Source organism: Protopterus annectens, chromosome 13.part0 (assembly GCF_019279795.1).
Source record: "Protopterus annectens isolate FY-2018-M chromosome 13.part0, PAN1.0, whole genome shotgun sequence".
Taxonomy (NCBI): domain Eukaryota; kingdom Metazoa; phylum Chordata; order Ceratodontiformes; family Protopteridae; genus Protopterus; species Protopterus annectens.
The window spans coordinates 925,987,181-926,008,248 of NC_056747.1; the positions used below are offsets into that span (position 1 = coordinate 925,987,181).

The 21,068-nt window shown below is 38.4% G+C and overlaps 1 protein-coding gene across 1 annotated transcript in view; it reads left to right on the forward strand.

Moving 5' to 3' along the window:
* Positions 1-21,068, forward strand: part of LOC122787785 (receptor activity-modifying protein 3-like) — a 343,166-nt gene that overhangs the window by 238,555 nt on the left and 83,543 nt on the right. The window contains exon 3 of the mRNA XM_044054681.1: positions 17,304-17,442. Coding sequence (XP_043910616.1) covers positions 17,304-17,442 — 139 coding nt within the window. The remainder of the gene's footprint in view (positions 1-17,303; positions 17,443-21,068) is intronic.

The window sequence follows — 21,068 nt, forward strand, 5'->3', positions numbered from 1 at the left end:
TTTGCCTCTGATCCCTCATATATTATTATTGTATCAGGAAATGCAAATTCGTTCATTGCCCAACTCATAAAACTCAAGCTTACTCTGTTGAATGCTTTTTCTGCATTACGACTCACCAACAACAGTGGTATTTTCTTAGATCCTGCTTCCCTCTGGAACATCTTTGTTCTATTAATATTGCAAATGTTTGTCTGCACATCACAGAACCACATTGATCCAATTCTTTTGCCATTCTTTTAGAAATTATAGACATAAAGACTTTCTACTCATGGATTAAAATCGAAATGGGCCTACATGATGTTGGATCTGATGAGTCTTTATCGTCTTTGGTTATTACAGCCACCACAGCTTTTTCCAGAACATTTGTGCATCCCCTCCTTCTAAAATACTGTTAAACAAAACTTTCCAAATCTTTATCACTTTCTTCCCTTGCAAATTCCAAACTTTCACTGGAATACCATATATTCCTGGAGACTTTCCTGCAGACTGGGTATACATTATTTTTTCATCTCCTCCTATCTTAAGTGTTAAATGTTGAGCCTCATTTACCTCTAACCTTGGCATATTTAAGTCTTCCATAAATATTTTCTTTTGTGCTTTATTTCTTGATTTCCCCTTTTCTCTGCTTTACACAAATTTTCATAAAATTTCCAAAATATCTCTTATACCTCTACAGGATCTCTGGTTATTTTTCTTGTTATAGGCTCCCTAAGTTTGACAACAACCCTTTCGACTTTCTGTTACCTAAGTTGTTATTCCAAAAGTGTTCATGCTCTGGAGTTTTATCAAAAGATAGTTGCTTAACAGCAGTCTTTCTAAACTCATGCATATTATCCAGATATTCACTTATTTTCTCTTCAGGACTGAGCAATTGTACATCATCTATTTTGTGAGATTCCCCTTATTCTGCAATACTTTGTCCTTTGTCAACCCCTCTAAATAATTCTCATTACTTCTTAACCATATCCTATTTTTTTTATTTCTACCCTATTTTTAAATTTCACTTTCATTTTATTTCACTTACTAGCTATAACTTCTGGAGTATTTGCTGTCTTCTCTAATAACTCTTAAATAATTTCTACTACCCATTCCTTAAATTCCTCTGTTTTTTAACAGGTAGGTGGGGAAGCCAGTGTGTCAGGTAGGTGGGGAAGCCAGTGTTTCATCTTTACTTCATCTGCACTTTTATCTTAGTAATGATTGGTGCATGATTTCAAATAGTTATTGGATGTGTTTCAAAGTTTTCAATTAAATGCATGTGTTCCTGTGAAATATAACTTCTGTCTAGACTAAGTTATTATACATTGGGGAATAATGTATAAATTCTTTCTGAGTTCCTACTACTGAATTCAAATCTTCTGGAAAAAATATTTTGATAAATTTCTTCAGAAATCTACCCTCTTTTGCTATATTTTCCCTTCTAGGCCACAAAGATGCATGTTCATTGTTGCAATTCAAATTCCAGTCCTGACCTATAAGTAATATACTCGTCTGAAAGCTGATTAGTTCTCCCAAAAAATTAAGCTCCATAATAGCAGTTTTAGGTGGGATATGAATACATGCCAGTGTAATCCTCATCCCTAGTCAGTAACCCCTTACTACCACAAATCTGTCATTATCGATTTTTTACTCTTCTCCACTGGTATTTACTCTAAGTGCACCCCTTTTACTTTGTCCCTGATGTTCTGCTGAATATCAATCCTGATTTTTTTCTTAATCAAATTCACGGTCAGACCTTTTCAAATGTGTTTCCCATAGCATTGCAAGTTGCACTCTGCATTTCTTAATATAATTAAATATTTTTACATTACAAAATAATATGGAAAATGTTGCCATTATGATACAAAGTCATTTAACCACCTATTATGTATGATAACTTTTTCAAATATGTATTTCTGGCTTTTGTAGTAAATCCACCAATTAATGCTTGGCAGGTTAATCCTTTATACTTTTTTTTATCATCAACATTGGAACCTATGTCACATTTTACAAGGCAGGACTTTTGTTTTAATCAAAACCCTCAAAAAAATAAAGTAAAAAAAAATACCACAGGACACTCCCATAACCTCTTAATACTAATGCATAACACTGTGTGCCTCTTCAAATAATGAAGTTTAATCCTCCTAGTAGGAACATTTGTCCTAAATTGACAGCTGCAAACACAAGTCTCAGTTAACCTACAACTGGGGTTATCCATGCTAAGAGACATTATTGCCTGTGCTTCTACTTTCACTAATTGGCATCTGTTCTTTTTACTTTTATTCTTCTCTCAAATCTGAAATAAATGCATGCTTTCAGAAAACATTAATTTTTTTAGCCTTGAAGAAACCAGTGACCTGGCTTTTTATTTCCCTATTGTCAGCTTGTCTCCAAAGAAACGTAACATAAAAAATGTGGCCCACAGCTGTAGGCTTCTAAAGACAAACAGAAACATTTATTACTAAAGGAAAACTTTTCATTATATTCATTGTCCTCTTATTTACATGTTTCCACTTAAATCTTGATATTAGAGTAAGCTAAGTGTCTTAATTCAGACATTCACCTATACAAACGTAAGAGAAAGCATACCAGCTCTAGATATATGTTATGATCTGTGTACTTTTATACCCCATCCCCTACCTCAACAACCTAAGGTTATAGCCCATTAACTTAAACATGCTTTTTCTAGCCTTTTTTTCCGTTGTAATGCCTACTTCTCAGTACTAAAAAAGACAAACAAAAGAGGGGGGAAAAAGCTTCTGTTTACTTTAGTATCTTTACCACATACATAAACAACTAAAATGCTTTACTATAAAACATACAGTTTATATCTTGAAATGTTTCATAGAAATACTGTTAAGAACATAAATTGTTTTTATTTAGTTATGTTTGTCCTCATCTTTCCTGACCCTCAGTGTTCTTCCATATTTTAATGACATGAAATGAGGCAAATGCTTTTCAATTTCTTGCAAGTTTAACAAACTCAACAAAAGTCCACTCTTTCCACTTTTTCTTATACAGCTGTATTTCACAAATGTGAGTGATGTTTTGCAGTCTCATATTTAGTCACTAATTTCCATTTTGCTGGTCTTTTTCCTGTTCATCTCCATCTTCCAGCTCCAGATTCCAGTTCATTTCCAAGCTACTCCTGATTCTTGTAGTTAACTCCTCTGATTTTCTCTCTCTCTCAAGAATTTTCTTTTAGAACAGTGGAAAAGGTTTCACTGGCAAAGTCTCTCAATGAGCTTTATTAGGATCGTAGGAGGTTACTAGGCTATTGGCCCTGAGGCCCTTATAAGCCTAGCCAAGAATTCAACCCATGTTTAGACAAATCAGCAACTGATGTCCCTGTCCAGCAGGGACACAGGTGGAATCCCAGGGGTATATTTCCTGTTTCCCATCCAGTTATCCAGGTTGCGCTTAAAAAGGGGTAAAGAGGTACTCTGCTTGACATGCAGAGGGAGTCTATTCCATAGATGGGGGAGTCTATGGGACACAGATCTATCCTGCCAACAAGTCCTGTTGATATCACAGGCCAGGTTGAGGCTGCACATGCGAGTTACTTGAGTGGAGCTTGACTTGTGGATATGCAGCAGTCCCATCAAGGTGGGGTCTGTGATCACTTTGTATGCCAGACAAACGTCACCTCTGAGGAGTCTGTATGAGTGTAGAGGGATAGGGTTTTAGCTTATCTGTGTATGGTAGATGTTTGAGGCCCTGGATTCTCCTGGTGAGGAACCACTGTGTTCTCTCCAGGTGCTGCATATGCTTTGTAAGGTACATGCTGAAAGGGGCATTGTGCTCAATAATGGGCCCTATAAGGGAAGAATATAGGGATGTTATGACCTCCTTGTCCCTGGATGAGCTACCTTACTTATGAGGTGGGTCATGTAAAAGGCTTTCTGTACAATGAAAGCAACATGGTGGTCAAAAGTCAGGTTGCTATCAACCTGAGTGCCAAAATCCCTCATGACTGACTGTGTGCTTAGGACATTGTTATTAATGTGATAATTTGTGGGGGCATCACTCTCCCCAAAAGGGATGATGATGCATTTTTTGGTATTCAGCTTGAGGCCATGTTTCTGGCACCAGTCATTTGTCATAGTGAGACCCTCTTGGAGGATGTCCACATCACTAGGGGAATTGATGACAGCACCCAGCTTACAGTCATCTACAAACTTGGTCAGCCATAGCCCACTGGTTTAGGGCTGTACCTCAGAAAAGTACATCCCAAATAACAGAGGCTCCAAGACCGAACCCTGGGGTACACTGCTTGTTATGAGTCTACTGCGTGAGGTGGCTTCCCCTATTTTGATTAGGTAGGTTCTATCAGTGAGCCAGTTTGCTACCCATCTGGTAACATATGGATTGTTGCCTAGATGGGAGAGTTTATCTTTATGCCCAAGTGGGGAATAGTGTCAAAGGCTTTGGCCAGGTCAAGGTAGGTGGTGTCCACCATCTTCCCCTTGTCCATGGCTTTGGTGACTGTCTCAAAGAAGTCAACCAAATTTAGCAGACATAACCTCCCCTTGACGAAGCCAAACTGTGTGGGATCAAGTGTTTGGAGGTTGCCAATGTCCTTGTTAATGAGGTCCATTCCATGGCCTTGCAGATCAGGCTAGTTAGGCTGATGGGTCTATAATTTCCTGGATCGGTGGACTTTTCACCTTTGTGTAAATGGATGACAGTGGCTGTCCTCCACTCATCTGTGTCAAAACCAGTACTCATGCTTTGGTTGAATAGGGAGCCTAATGGTGCTGCAGGTTCCTGCCTGAGTTCACGTGGGATACAGCCTGGGATGGTATTGGGTCCCATGGAGGCTGTATTTTTTTCCTTTGAGAGAACAGTGATGACCTGTTCCCTAGATATAAGGGGAAGGGGGCAGGTACTGGGGATGTCCTGATTTACTGATGAGGGGGACAGAAGGGTGAAGTTTTCACTGACTCTGTCAGACAGCAAGTTTGCTATAGCTACAGCATTTGTATATGTGGTGTCCTTGACCACCAGTTCTGAACAGATTTGGGTGCTTCCTTTGAGGTTGCAGACATATGTGAAGAAGGCCTTATGATTGTCTCAAGCAGATGTGGCCAATTTATACTCGAAGTTTGTTTTAGAGGATTTCACTAGTGCTCTTATTTGCTTGTTTGGGCTAAAGAGAGATTGCTTCTAATTGGGCACCTGCTCCTTCTTGGTCCTGGATAGCAATTTTTTTCCTTTTGTTATAGAGTATATTTATTGCAGATGTCCACCAGACAGGTTTACTCTTCCTTGAAGAGGATTCTTTAGTTCTGTCGAGTATTCTTGATTCCATGCATGTATATAAATGCTTGTATAGTGCTTTGGTGTAGTTTTGGATATTGGTGCCAGTTCCTACAGAGGGGGGTGGGACTGTGAAGCTGTTTAAACCATCCCTCAGGAGGCTGTAGTCAGCTTTGGAGAAGTGTTTGTCTGATCCTAGCTAGAGGGAGGTTGAGGGGGATGGTGACTTTGAAAGTGACCTCTTTATGGTCGGATCTTACCAGAGAGGATGATACTACAGGAATGCTGGAGTGGTTGCTCATGTTGGTTAATACCAAGTCCAAGATATTATCACCTCTTGTGAGGGTAGTGACTAGCTGTTTGAAGGCATTTGCATTGACAAAATTGAGGAATCTCTGGGCATTTGTGTTCTGGCATGAGTAGTTCTTCTAATCTATGTTTGGGAAATTAAAGTCACCCAGGATTAGGGTAAAGGGTAGAATCTTGGTAGATTCAGACATGTCCAAATAGGCTGATTGGGCATCGAGTCTGATTTGGGGGCCAGTAGCTAGCTATGATTTGAATAGGCGTCTTGTCAATGGTTAAGTGCACCTGGAGTGTCTCCTGTGCATCATGCTGTTTGACCAGAGTGAGAAGCAAAGCCCCATTCTGCTTGATGGCTCACTTTTTGTTGGGCATACATTTGTATTTTCTCCCTAGCCTGTTCTGCATCAAATAATGACTTTGATCCGCCAGGAAAAAATATTCTGAAGACAGCTGAATACAGCAGCTTGAATTGCACTCCTGCCTTTTAACATACCCTGATTGCTGGGATAAATTTGTTTCTCTTCTGTCTTACTTTTAAAATTTGCAACATCTGGTCCAAGATCACCAGTCAGTACTGAACCCACATTCTGCCTCTCTGTAGTCATCTTGAGATTAGTACTTTTGCTTTGCTCCTAGTGACAGAAGTAGTGTAGTGACATTATTCCTTGAAGACTGATGAGCACCAGAAAGCCTGACAACTGATTTATAGTTGCCAGCTTTGAATATGTGCTACTGTTTTGCTCCTGAAGAGAGAAGGATCACAGGGCATTGATTCCTGACCATCTCAAATTGGGCAGTGAGTGTCTGTCGGAGACCTTCCTGACTGCTCTGGTTGCTATTCAAGTAATATACCAGCAAAGGGCTACATCAAGTCTACAGGCCCCTGCATCATCTGGAACAAGACTGTTGATCACCAAAGAGCCTGTGGTCTGTTTCTCATCTTGCTATTAGTGCTACCGTTTTTGCTTTTGGTGAGAGAAGTAAAGGGCACTGTATCCCAGCAGCATGAAGCTATGGTGAGACCAGTACTAGTAGTAGCCAGGTAGTAGCCATTTAGGTGAATCCCCCACTCCTCATCATTCTTGACAAAACGAATTCTTCCTTTTATGGATTAATTACTGCCTAACCTAAATTCAGAATATCTCCCTAAATATTTCATCCATAAATCATCAGGGCCTACTTTAGTAGTTTCCCCACAAGTGTTTGGCAGTGCCCTGTATAGACACAAGCACCTTGAATTGACATTTTGTTATAAAAGCACTCTTGAAATGTCACCAATACCTAGTTGTACACAGGGCAACTTGTTTGCCAAGTGACAAGCACTGCCTCCAGAGTTGCAAACCAGGTACTTCTGACTTTGCTCTATATTCTCACCACAACTGTTTAATCAATAAAAAAGGGCCTGTTGCCACTGATAAACTTTCCCACTATCTCCATTACCAGCTTAGTGGATATGAGCATCCTGAGGCAATGTAGAAATTACGTCTTTTTTTCTGACAACCTATTAATTCACAAACAAACTGATAAGTTACTTGAGAGATGTAATTACACAATGTCACCAGAAGCAAAGTTCTCACATAAAAGCATTCCTAATATCAATCAAATTGTCAGTAGTACACACACTGCACCCATCACACACAGCATGGGGCCACATATGCTGAGGCATTTAAATGTAACCTTCCCAAACACCAAAGACCTCTAGACAAAGCACACATAACAAATGTTTTCAGCAGCCTCAAATATAGGCTTTCAGAACAACACCCACATCAACACATACAGCCAGATCTCATGCAGCCTCTACTTCTAAGCCCATATGGCAAGTCACCACACAACCCAACATTCTGGTCATTAGATACACCATTGTGAGACACAATGATGTCCCTCTCACCAGGCTAAGTAAGGAGAAAGTCACAGTCAGTTGCTTATCAAGGGCTAGGATCCACCACATTACACATGCACTCAGGTCATTGGACCACAAGTACCAGTATGACTCAGCCACAGTCCATGTGGGTGTAAATGACATGAGACATACCTTCCTAGACTATACAAAGGGAGGCATCATGGAACTCTCAGAATATGAGCTTATCATTGAGTGGTATTCTACCTTCTCCAAGGATGATGTCACACTACAAACAAAAGATGACTGACTTTAATCATTGGCTTAGTTTCTGCTGTCATTCTAAGGTGGTGCCATATTTGTCAGCATGGAAGGGGATGATCAACAGACCATACTGATTTTCCAGGGATGGTCTGTGCATCTCCCCTCTAAGCATTCGAATATTAGCTAAAACATTTTCTTCCTCTATAGTGCCCCTTTTTAGGCAATACCAAACTGACAATACTTCTGACATAGCAAATCAAATCCAAGAAAATCAATGTCAAGAGTCTAAATAGGAAATTCAACTTACTACAAGCTCTCCTCACCCTAGAAAATACTGATATATGTGCAATCACCGAAACATGGTTCAAATTCACAAACAGCCCCCCAGCAGTACAGGGGTGTAATGCCTTCCAAACATTTAGACCAGCTGCTAGACAGGCAGACACTAAAGATGCAGGAGGCTTAATTTACATCAAAAATAATTATACATCATAGTTGGTCAAAACAGGACAATGCACTTGAGCTTCTCCACGTCGAAATCACCCCAGAGAAAATCCCATACTACTTCTATGTAGGTCCCCCTCTATGACCCAGTAAACTTATAACATGTATTTACACTTACTGGAAACACTTACCATCAAATCCAATACCATATTCGTGGGGGACTTTAATTACCCCACTAGTAACTTGGAATCATATACAACAAACGTGTAGGCCCAGAGATTCTTGGATTTTGTAAACATAAACTCTCTGGACCAGATTGTCAATTTACAGTCCAGAGGAAACATACTGGATCTGGCCCTCATTAATATGAGATAGCCCTGCACACCCCCCTAGCGTAATGTCCATTCAGGTGAAGTCAGACCACAAAATGGTCTCTGAAGTAAAAATAAATCCTGGAACCTCAGCTAAGGGGGACTATTCGAAGGCTAACTTCCTACTATTAAGTGATAGCCTGGCAAAATTTCAAGCCCTATTGAACCCTGAGAACACTGCTGCTTACACCAAACTGTTCAGAAAAACCCTATACAAGCATGTTAATACCTGCATAGAGGCAGCTGTACCCACCAGGAATAAGTATAGAACTAACTAAAAAAACAAGCCACGCTGTTGGAATCGCAACATCAATAGGCTATATAACAGAAAAAAGAACATTATGGCAACAATTAGGAGATGTAGCACCTAGCACAATAAAAGTGCTTTCAACAAACTAAACAAGCAGCTCAGAGGACAAATAAAGTCTACCAAAGCAACATTTTTGGTATATTTGGCTTCCCAGGCCAAGGATAACCCCAATACACAACTGTGTGCAGACGTCATTGTTCATTTATAAATTAAGGTAAGGTATCTAGGTCCAAGGAGGCCACTGTTCTACTGTATTTCTCAGACCTGTCACTGAGTACCGAGTTACAAGATAAAGCAAACTAACTGGCAGACACATTAATCTCTAACTTTACCCCTCCCCCAACTCAGAAAATAACATCAAATATAGCTCCCCCCAGTATCACTAGGGAACAAGTTCTCAATACTCTCTAATGCCAAGAGCACTGCATCGATAGGCCTTGACAATATCTCAGGCTGCCTTCTAATTGGCACGAATCATGGCCTAGTGGGGCCTCTAGAATCACTATTTAACTGTAGCCTTGAAACAGGTATGATGCCTCATGAATGGAGAATGGCGTTCATCATACCTTTACATGAAGGTGGGCCATCTACAGACTCATAAGTCTCACTAGTCTCATATTCAAAACCATGGAAATGGTCAGTAATGATATAGGAAACCTCCAGACACTGGACCCAAACCAGTTTAGTTTTGTCAAGGATAAGTCATGCCTACTCATTCTGGTGGACTTCTTTGAAAAGGTCACCAAAGCAATGGAGGAGGGTAAAACAGTTCACAATGCCTACCTTGACAAGACCAAGGCATTTGACACAATACCCAACTCAGGCATTGTTGACAAACTCAAGAGGTTAGGCATAAAGCCTTATGTCACCTGGTGGATAAGCTGGCTGTCTCAAAGACAGGACCCAGAAAATTAGACTTTTCCCCCTCTATGAAGAGGTCAGCCTCTAGTGGAATCCCCTCAGGGATTGATCCTGTGACTTTCTCCTTTCTGACATCTACTTCTCTGAAGTCAAAGTCATCACCAAGGGCTTCTGGATGACCAAATTTGCAGATGATTGTAAATTAGGAGGCATCATAGAATCCCCCACTGACACTAATGTTCTTCACAAAGGGCTGATACAGACAAATAACTGCTGTCAGAGCCATGGACTAAAACTAAATGCCAAGAAATGCAAAATAGTATCCTTTGGGATGGCAGCCACCCCTGATGACTATCATATTGACAACATACCCCTAATATTTGATTCAGTAGTCAAGGACTTGGGGATGTGAGTAGTCTTTAACCATTATGTATCTGTGGTAGTGAGGATATCATTCTATGTTGTGCAAATTATAAATAAAGGTATTGCATCCAGGTTCAAGGAGGTTGTTGTTCCAATGTATTCATCATTTTTCAGACCTGTTACTGAGTACAGTGTCCCCTTTGGTATATACCTAACCAGGCACATCCAACAATTTGAACTTCCACAGAGATTATACAGTAAATGAATACAGGGCATAAATAACATGTCCTGTGCAGAATGCCTCAAAGCTCTAGCCCTTTATTCTGTTCCTGACGGGAGATACATGCCTGGCATACAAGGCATCATCAGAATGCAGTTTGATGGACCTCCTGCATATTTGCAAAACAAACAGCACCAGAATTACATGTTCTAAAAACTTAAAGCACTTAAATCTTGCCTGTGATATAAATAGGACCCGCAGGAGAGACAGGCATGTACACCATAGACTACCCCTTCTCTGGAACAGGCTCCCCATCCATGTGAAGCATGGACCTAATTCAAGAGCAACTTGGACAATTGGATGGGAAATAGGAAATTCATCCCTGCTTTGGCACCTATGTCTATAATGGACAAAGGCAACATGTAAAAGGTTCATCTCCCACGCCTTTGCTTGTAAATGTTTCATCACCCAAGTGCCTGTTTACACTTACCAAGGGCTACCAGAACTTGTAAGAGATTTGGGATGCATGGCTAGGCTTAAAAAGGCCCAAGTGGTCATTAGCCTAGTACACACCTATGAATGAAGTTTCTCTTCAATAATGTCAGACATTATAGTTTTCTTCTTATTTTTCAATAAAACATCTGGAACATAACCTAGTAATAAGAAAAGAGAGAGAGAGTCAGAGACAGTGCTATGGAGACACAGCTTTTGCCAGTTTGCCTCTTGTAGTGAACTGATGTACTATGTAAGTGTGCAGATGTACGTTCCATATGCATCAGCAGTACATAAGGTTTCAAGACAAAAAGGGGGAAGAACACTTACATTCTGTTATACAATCACATTATTTAAGAAAGGCAAGCAATTTATTTCTTAAATAATGTTGTATAAGAGCAATAGCCCACGATTGGGTGTGGTTATCACCAGATTTACCCATGTCTAGGGTAACCATGGGTAAATACCCACACTGGAATTATATGTCTAGTAATCTAGGGGATTAATAAAACCTGCATTATATTAGTGAAATTATTATTAAGGTGCAGATACAGTAAGTGATGAAGGTATGATTTTCATGTAGATTGTTCACCTTTTTAGATAAAATACTACATAGCCTTCTAGTAAGCCCGATGATACATTTTCTTAGTCTGATTATTTTGCATTGAACATCAGTTATGATTCTGAAGGAGATCTCTGTACTCCTTTACAGGAGCAGGTAACTTCAAAGCAAAGTTGAGTTGTAGAAAACAATGATGCTATGACTGAAACATCCCCATATATATTCTCAAACAGAAACAACTAAACTTACATATATGTGCTTTAAATCGGACAGCAAAGTGAGTACAGGCCATTTGTATTTTAAGAGTATAGCCTGTCTTGTAGAAATTCATGTTTTGGTAAAAGATTTCACTGTCAGGGACAATATTTAAATATTAACTCTAATTCACTTGGAAAGTTAATAGAACAACAGGTTTTGCGTCAGCATGCATTTTCTAAAGAATAAGAAGTAGAAAACTCTATGTCCAACATTACTGACTGTTTTTACTAAATTGCTAAGGATTGCAGTCAATCAACATTTTATGAGGAATAGACAAAAATTTGAGGCAAAATAAACTTTCTGCAAATTCAGAGACACTTGAAAACTATGCCCTCTTCAGAGAAAAAAAAAATCTAAAAGTAAACACAGGATAAGAATTCAATAAGAAAGAAGGAAGGAAATCTATATGTTGACCAGGATGGAGCAAAGTGTAATGAAAGGCATTATTTTCTCAACAAAACCATTCACTGCTAAAGATGGACATATTTATTGAATATTTTGCAGTGATTGAGTATGCCAGAAATAGCCTCATCACACCAGGATGGCAAAGGTTTCTTATCTATAGACTCCCACGTGGGCTCATGGTGCCCTTTTGTACCCAATGGTGGGGATATCAGATATATGGAAAACAGTGGCTATCAATAATACAGTAATTTCATAGTTACAATTGAGTAGCACCTCTCTTCTAACTCACACAATATTGACAATATCTAGATATCTCTAGAGTTCATGGCTTCTTCTCCAAAAAAGATACTGCACTGTTATGGCTAGACTGCTGTCAAGTGACATCACAGTCTGGACAGATTGTTAAATTAATCTTCAGCTGTTACTAGTAGAACCAGCTTGTTAAATTAATCTTCAGGTTTTGTTACTAGTAGAACCAGCTTGTTAAATTAATCTTCAGGTTTTGTTGCTAGTAGAACCAGCTTGTCAAATTAATCTTCAGGTTTTGTTACTAGTAGAACCAGCAAATCTGGTTCAGAAACAAGTATCTGAATGTTTACAGAAGAGGAAGAATTTTTTTTTTCCAGTTGGTAGTTTTATTTCCTGCACTTTCCTGGTTCTTAGATGTTGACATGCAATTCAGTTGCCACTACATCTACAAAGACTTCATTGTGAATGGTGCACTGATATGACTGTGGGTAATAAGTGGCACTCATTAATTCATATGTGGCTGCAAGGTATTATGTATGGAATTTTGTTAGGGTATGTTGTATACAAACTTGCCATCGAGGAATCAGAAGTTCAGAGAAGTCATGTGCTAACACGTGTCTGTTTTTTGCTGTACTAGAACTCAGTGACAATGAGTTACTCTCCTGTATCAAGACCTAAATAGCCGTCTGGGAGAAGGTGCTTCTGTCAGGGGTCCCAGCAGCATTTGACAGCTAAATAACTCAGTGGGTTTTTTACCTATTTTCTTTTCAATTCATCTGGTATTGTCCTTTCCAACAAGTGCAGCTAGTAGGAGGCAGACATCCCTTTCCCATACTCAGCTGTTACTTGGCTGAGGTAGATGCTGCCTTCCCATACTTGGGTGTTACTTGGCTGAGGTAGGTACTACCCTCATACTCCGGTGTTACATGGCTTGTGAGAAAACACTTTGAGCACTGTTTTTATTTGAAATTATGTGCCTCTTCCTAAAGCTCTGCGATCCTACTAGTGGTTGCTCAGCTCAGGAACCCTAACTAATCATGCTTGATTACAGCGAGGGGGGAGGCAACTGGGGAGGGCACCCACTTAACTGGAAAACAAGCCAGTCCCATACTTTGCATTTTCAAGCTGATAAACACTGCAATCCAAATGACTCCGACATTGGCATTTGATGTTGGTATTAGCAGGCACAGGAGATAAAAGTAGGTGTAACAGCCTGCATTCCAGCATGAAAAGTGTTATTATGCACTGTTGTACATCACAACAGCAATTAGTCATCACAAGGTATGTTTTTTAAACATGGCAGTGGATAATGCATGCTTATAACACCATAGTTGTAGACAGACTTAAATGTGCATAATCTTGGCATGAGTGTAGAGTAATCAATAGGCAGCTAGCATGACTGACTCTGAGATAATGAGTTCATTCAAGGTGCTCATTAATGATCAAACCAAACTTATAAAACATAATTAAATAATATTAAGCAATAAATGGAGAGGCTGGAGCCCAACAGCTCAATAACAATAGGCACTCCTAGTCTTTAAGAGAGACAATTAGTTAAAATCAAGTTTATTAGAAATTTCATCATAATTAATAATAATATGAATGCGGACATGGGCTTCATGCAGGACAGGTAACCATATGAAATTTCAGGACCTGTATGAGGAAATTCCAAAATACAGAGACTAAGTTGCTGAAAAAAAATGGACTTGTAAATACCAAGTTAAAGATGGCCATTTATCAGAATATTCCCTTTTCTCTGAGTTATGGCAATCTTGGAGTTGGTGTATATAAGTTTGGGGGTTGTGTGGAGGGGGCAGGGGAGCTTCCCACTACAAAAAAAAAAAACTAAGTTTAACAGAGAAGAACAATTTTCAAGATTCACTCTTCTTCTGAAGTTTTTGGTCTTTTTTTCGGTCTTTTGGCACTTGGTGTTACAAGTGCAGACAATAGGGAGCCATTTTGACAGATAGGAAAGCTTCTGTTTACTGCAGCTAACAGTTTACAGAGTACATAAACAGTAGTAATAAATGGTTTATTTTATATGATTTTTGTATAAATCCATGCCAGTTGTAAGAATACTGACTTTATCAAGATACCAGAAAACCCTGTTATGACATCTGTAGTACAGGCACATACATTTTCTTCATATTTCATTTCTTACTGAACAGAAACTGGTTTCTGACTAGTTACTTACATCTTGTTTTCTGCTTTCCTCCAATAAATCCTATAGTACTTTTCTGATTTTATTACTAGATTGTGCAGTTGTGTAAAATCCTACCACAACAGTAGATGTCCCTCTCTTCACTGTTACAGTATTCTTAATGTTAGGGATCTCCAGCACAGGGCAGCCCGATGTTCAGCCAGTATACCAAAGCCTAATGATCTTGTATGCGTCGTACATCACACATGCTCCCTCATAGAATGTAAGGCTTAAAATTGACATATGGACGCAGTTACCCAGAACTTCTTTACTGTGAGTCTGAATGCCATTATTGCTCATTTGTCCGAATGCCTTGTTGCTGTGCTGGATACTTAGCCATCAGATAAGTGCCCTGTTGTGGATGTTTTTTCTATTGTGCTGTTTTTGGATCTGAAGGCTCCTTACCTTCATATTCCTATTCACATTCTTTTCAAGAAGTTTTTATGTTTCTCTGTTTTTTTCCTTTCATTTTCAGTTCTCTGCTTTGCACTTTGGCCTCTCTACTGCCCCAAAGGTATTCCCAAACTGTTTAGCTCTTGTGATTGCTTTCTACAGGCTCCAAGGCATTTAGATTTTTCCTTATCTAGATGACTTGCTGCTTCTGGCGCCTTCTCCCAGTCTATGTAACTCCTTTCTTTTGGCCATTCAGTCTCTACATTTCAGGACTCACTCTAGCAGGTCCAGATATTTCAAATGGTTACTTTATGATACTCTTTACTGCCTTAATAGATGAGACAGCAGCAATATTGCTTCAAGTTTGCAACGTTTGTACTACTGATATTTTTCATTGCCAATAGGAACTAATTTTGTGACACACATACATTGCAATACCAGTAACACAAATGCTGTATGGTTGACTGTTATTTCCAATGTAAGCTACAGACACATTTTTACCAGATTACTATTTGCTTGCCTAAAATATTCTTATTATCAGTGTTTGTTTTTTTTGGAGGCTCTCTCAGTTGTATTCACTTGCATCAATCTGCTTAACTTTCACATCTAAACTGCTAGAAGCTTGTATCAGTCTTGGTTGACTGAGGTAATAAATGGATCTGCTAACATACACTTTAACAGTATTTTCACATTGATTTAATTTTGGGAGATATGAAAAGGTAAGTTATATGTACAGGTGGCCTAGATAAAATTCCCTGAGTATTAATTGCCCATTGCACAAAACACTTGTATCTTTCGGCTTTTCCCGGTTAGGGGTCGCCACAGTGGAACTCCGGTCCGCTAATGATTGGTAGTTGATTTTTACGTGCTGAGTTACCAGCCCTATTGCACAACCTTCAACGAAGGTACGCTCATTCACGCATGTCTCCACGCAGAAGACGCTGTTGCTGAGAATCGAACCACAAAACACTGAGGAACATAATAGAGCTCATTGTTTCCACAGGATTTTTAAGTATGCAGTGATTGCCTTGTTTTGAAAGATTTCTCCCTTTGAGTTGATGCAACTGTAGAATTGGTATATATAAGTATGAGAGTTGTGAGGAACTTCCCTTCCACATCAGGGGTGTAGGGAAACTTGCCCTTGCAAAACACACTTGCAGTTTACTTTTTTGCCATTTTGTGTTTTGGGAATTAGTTTTCAGCATTTTGAAGGCTTGGGGGTCTTGGTGTTTTTGGTCCCATAGTAAAGCCATAAGGTAATTATATCCTGTCCTAGCACTCACATGCACTGGTTGAAATATATCTCTTAAATCACGTTATTACTTAATGCACGTCAAGGGACCTGCTAATTTACTGAAGAAGGCTTGTTTTCTTTCATTGTGAGGGGACATGAAGTCTGCTATTTAAAGACATTTATATCATATGTTCCTCAAGCTGTGTACTTAAATTTTTTTCTCACTGTTATTTTGTAAACTTTTAGTTTCAGCCAATGGAAATTTGTATCCTTACTCTTTTATTTATTTACATGTTTATTTATTTGCTTGTTTCATTTCTTGTTGACTGAGAACTTCAGCTGGATGGAGCTAGTTTATAGACAAAGAAATGAATATGCATATAGGTGTGTACTGGGATTACTTTAACAATGAAGAAAATTGTGCATCTTCATCAGTAGTAACTGCAACATTTGAATACATTCATATATGCAGTATTTACAGAGTGATAGCTGTATATTTATCTTTGAAATACTAATTAATAAAATAAAACGTAATCAAAACAGCATCACTGTCATATGTATATTATTCATGGAATACACATTACATTGGAATATTACAAATAAACAAGTAATTTCTGTGGTATCCCCGAAGTCTCAAACAACCCACTAAATCAGTATAGTGGGTCCAAAAACAAAACAGTGTAAGAAACTTCTCTGTGTGGAAGAATTTCAATCCACATATAGTTAATCACTGTATATTACTAAGTATTCAAAAGTAATCCAAACAGAGTAGACAGTCTGTTTCCAGTCGAAGATCCTTTATTAACTTAATTTATTAACCCTGCTTGGATTACTTTTGAATACTTAGTAATGCTCTATAATATTTCAAATTATATATATATTTTTTTATTATTTTTTGACTTAGGACGAGTTTAAGTTCGGTACTTCTACTACTATTATTTGATCTGATTAATATACAGTGATTAACTAGATATATATGGATTGAAAATTTTCCACACAGAGAAGTTTCTTCCACGGTTTTGTTTTGGAATATTACGAATACCAACAAACAGATCAAATGCACATTAATACAGATGCTCTTATGTTATCAGGACTTCAAGTGAAGAATGCCAATGGTCAAAAAGTATTCTGTTCCCTGATTTTTTATTTTTTTTGCATTTGCCCATGATTACTATCATTTTCTCCCTGATTTCTAAGTGAAGAGGTTGAATGTTTTGAGAACAACTGACTGCATGTAGCAAGTAAGCAAATGACTCATGCAGTTCACTGTATTTAACCAGTTTATTTCTTTTATAGAATTGCGCTCCAAATGGCTGCAACCAAAGTGCAATGAGTCATTTTATTTAAATCTCCTTGATACATGCATCACAGAGTTTCAAACATGGATGGATCGCATTGATAAAAGAAGATGGTGCAATTTAAATGTCGTTCTCAGGTGAGTTAACATTACCCTGTGATTCAAAATCTATGCAGTGCCCATATGGAAATAGTAATTTGTATCAGAGTACTATTTCCACAAAGAAACTATCTGGCTTCCTTGCCATGTCTGATGACATCTCTTTTCTTTTTAATGTGTCTTGTATGATCTGTTTGAGTTTGTATCCATCTTGCTTGGCTTTTCTCTAACTGCAGACCATGAAAGCATTCTGTGACATTTTAACAGTCTTTGCAGCACTCTTTCAAGTTAGTGACAAAGTACACAAGACAAATGCATGCCAGTGAGTATCTTTCAAAGTTTGTAAAGACTGATGACACTTTTATAAATGGAAGTTCTGTACTAAGAAAAAGTGCTCTCTGAATCATTGTAGTGTACCAACTTTTGTTTAAATTATATGAAAGTAGGCATTTTTGTGGCTGGAGAGGTAAATGAAGGGTACAGTAGCATTATGAAAAGTACATTTGTGTTATTTTTTTAATGTATAGCAGCAGGTTTTTGTTTTGGCAAAGAAGCATGCAAAGCTATGATAATAGTAATTAAGCTGAGATAGCCATAGAATCTCTGAGTTTTTTTTCTGACAGTGATAACATTTTTTGGTAGTTAAATATTATGGTTGTTTTACAGATGTAAAGCATTGCATTTTAACAAATGCTGATATGTTTTTGTTACACAGCTCACTTCTGATACGGATGACTAATCTGAATCTGAAGTCATTGCTGTGTTTGTTTATAGACATCCATTAACAGCACAATTACTGAGTGTCAAGTGTTATGCATCCTGGTACAGAGTTAGAGGCTTCTCTTGTGCTCTCTTCTCCAATCACTGCTATCAGTTTCTCAGCACTTCAGCAAAGTGGCACTGCCACAGAGCCGATATATCAAAATATTGTCCGTACATGTTGCATACATATTTATAAATACAACATTCTCTTTTATATTCGCTATCATCAATAAACCAGTATATTTAAAGTACAGATGCAGTCACTGATAAAACATTTTTCTGTGTTTTCTATATGTAGTAGTAGTAGAATTGGTAATAGTAGTAGTAGTAGTAGTTATAATACTAATATTATTAGTAGTTTACTATCCAGTTCTCCAGTCTTGCATACTTAATATGGTCCAGTCAATCAGTTTTCAATATTTTTAATGAAGAGAATTATTGAGATATCCTTTCTTAATCACTGTGGGTCATCTACAGACCTATAAAAGTCTCACTAGTCTCATATACAAAGCCATGGAAAGAATTATCAAGGGAATGATCAGTAATGATATAGTAAACTTCCAGACACTGGACCCAACCCAATTTGGTTTCGTCAAGGGCAGGTCGTGCCTACTCAACCTGACAAACCTCTTTGAGAAGGTCGCCAAAGGAATGAATGTTGGCAAAATGGTTCACACTGCCTACTTTGACCTGGCCAAGGCATTTGACACAATACCCCACTCAGGCATTGTTGACACACTGAAGAGGTTAGGTACAAACCCTTATGTCACTCGGTGGATAGCTAACTGGCTCACAAACAGGACCCAGGAAGTTAGAATTGGGGAGTCAACTTCTATAAAGAGGTCAGTCACAAGTGGAGTCCCTTAGGAATTGGTCCTGGGACCGCTCCTTTTGGCATTTACGTCTCTGAAGTCAAGGTCAATATCGATGACCTCTGGCTGACTAAATGTGCAGATGATTGCAAATTAGAAGCTGCCTTTGAATCCATCACTGACACAAATGTTCTCCAGGAAGGGCTGACACAGACAAACAACTGGTGTCAGAGCCATGGACTAAAACTAAATGCCATAAAATGCATAATAGTATCCTTTAGAAAGTCATCTACCCCTGGTTACTATCATATTGACAACACACCCCTTAGAGATGACACAGTAGTTAGGGAAACACGCATAGACAGTAATCCAGCCTTTGACCATCATGTGTCTACAGTAGTGAGGAAATCATTCTATGCTATGCAACTTATAAACAAAAGTATGGCATCTAGGTCCAAGGAAGTCATTGTTCTACTGTATTCAGCATTCATCAAACCTATCATTGAGTACAGTGCCCCCTTTGGTATGTACCTAACCAAGCATATCCAACAATTGGATTTAATTTTAGCCAAGTAATGTGACACTGTAATGGCTGTGGGGGTGGGGTCTATATAATTTGAGTGAATGCTTAATTGAGCAAATCCCTATTTGTTGAACTGAATTAAGTGAAAGCTCAATTAAGCACATTTTTTTTAGTTGGGGGTGAGGGGCAAAGCCCCTCACTTTTCAGAGTTTTAATTTTTTGTTTTGTTTGTTACAATCGGTGGGTGGGCAACTATTCTTTTTCCCTAGGAAACTTTTCACTTAAGCGAGCATTCGCTTAATTGAGCTTTCCCTTAATTCAGTTTGACAAATAGTGATTCACTCAATTAAGCGTTCGCTCAAATTATAAAGACCCCCCCCACCAGCCATGACAGTGTCCAATTACTTGACTATTTCTCCCCAGTTACCATAAACACTGTTCAAACCTGTCAGTGCACATACTAATTTTTCTTTACTTCTACAATGATCACATATATTAGGATTTAATTTAAAACTTTTATTTCAAATTTTATAGCACAAACACTGATACATTTACTAAGTAAAGCAATACAGTGTCTCAATGAAAACAGACTTAGCTTAAACAATAAACTTCTCTGCCCTTGAAATTCACAGTCATTGAAACGGCATTGAAACCCACATTCAAAGAAATGCATCTGGCCAGTGGCGGATATAGTTTACCTTAGGGCTGTTTTCAAACCATAGGCCCCTTACACACACATATTAGGACCATGCAGACATACATGTGTTCTTTGATCCACCTTACTGATTGTATTAAATTATGCTCCTTATATAATACAGCATCACCTGTTAGAGTGTCTTTTAAATTTATAGCTCTGAACATTTTTTCCAGTAAGTAATGAAACAAAACATTTTAAGCCATAATGATAAAATTGCCCATTTCAGAACATTTCAACTATAAAAGGCCACTCAGTATTAGTAAATATGCACAATCTCTCCATAAGTCATCTGAATAATTACACATTAAAAAGATCTGGAACTCATGAATAGGATGCTGCTAGCAAACAACTTCATATTTCAGCATTTCATCTAAAAATTCACTGCCTCCTGCCCATGAATAATAAATTCCCTAGCTTAAATAAAAAATGGTAAGCTGGTGGTATTGCAATAAGGAATATATGGCAAACTGACAACAGGTTCATAGTTACTAGGCATCTCTTCCAAAGGAGGACACACTCAGAACTGCAGCACTCCCCCCCACCACCACCACTTAAAGTACAAAACAGTATCAGTAATCCATCTATATGGTGTGGGGGAAGAACTCACAGCCTTCTACATCAAAAGCAAGTATACTACCTGTTGTACTAACACAGATTTCAAAATTTATAGTGCAAACAGTTGCATAGCAAAAACAGACTTAGAATGAGTGGCAGCAAACTTCCCTTCCTTTGAAGCTTACAATTCATTGAAAATGCACAGAAGCTCACAATTCCTTGAAAATATACTGAAGCTCACAATTCCTTAAAAATGCTCTGAAACTCGCAGTTCCTGGAAAATAACCCAATAAAATCCAAAAAAATAATAAAGTAA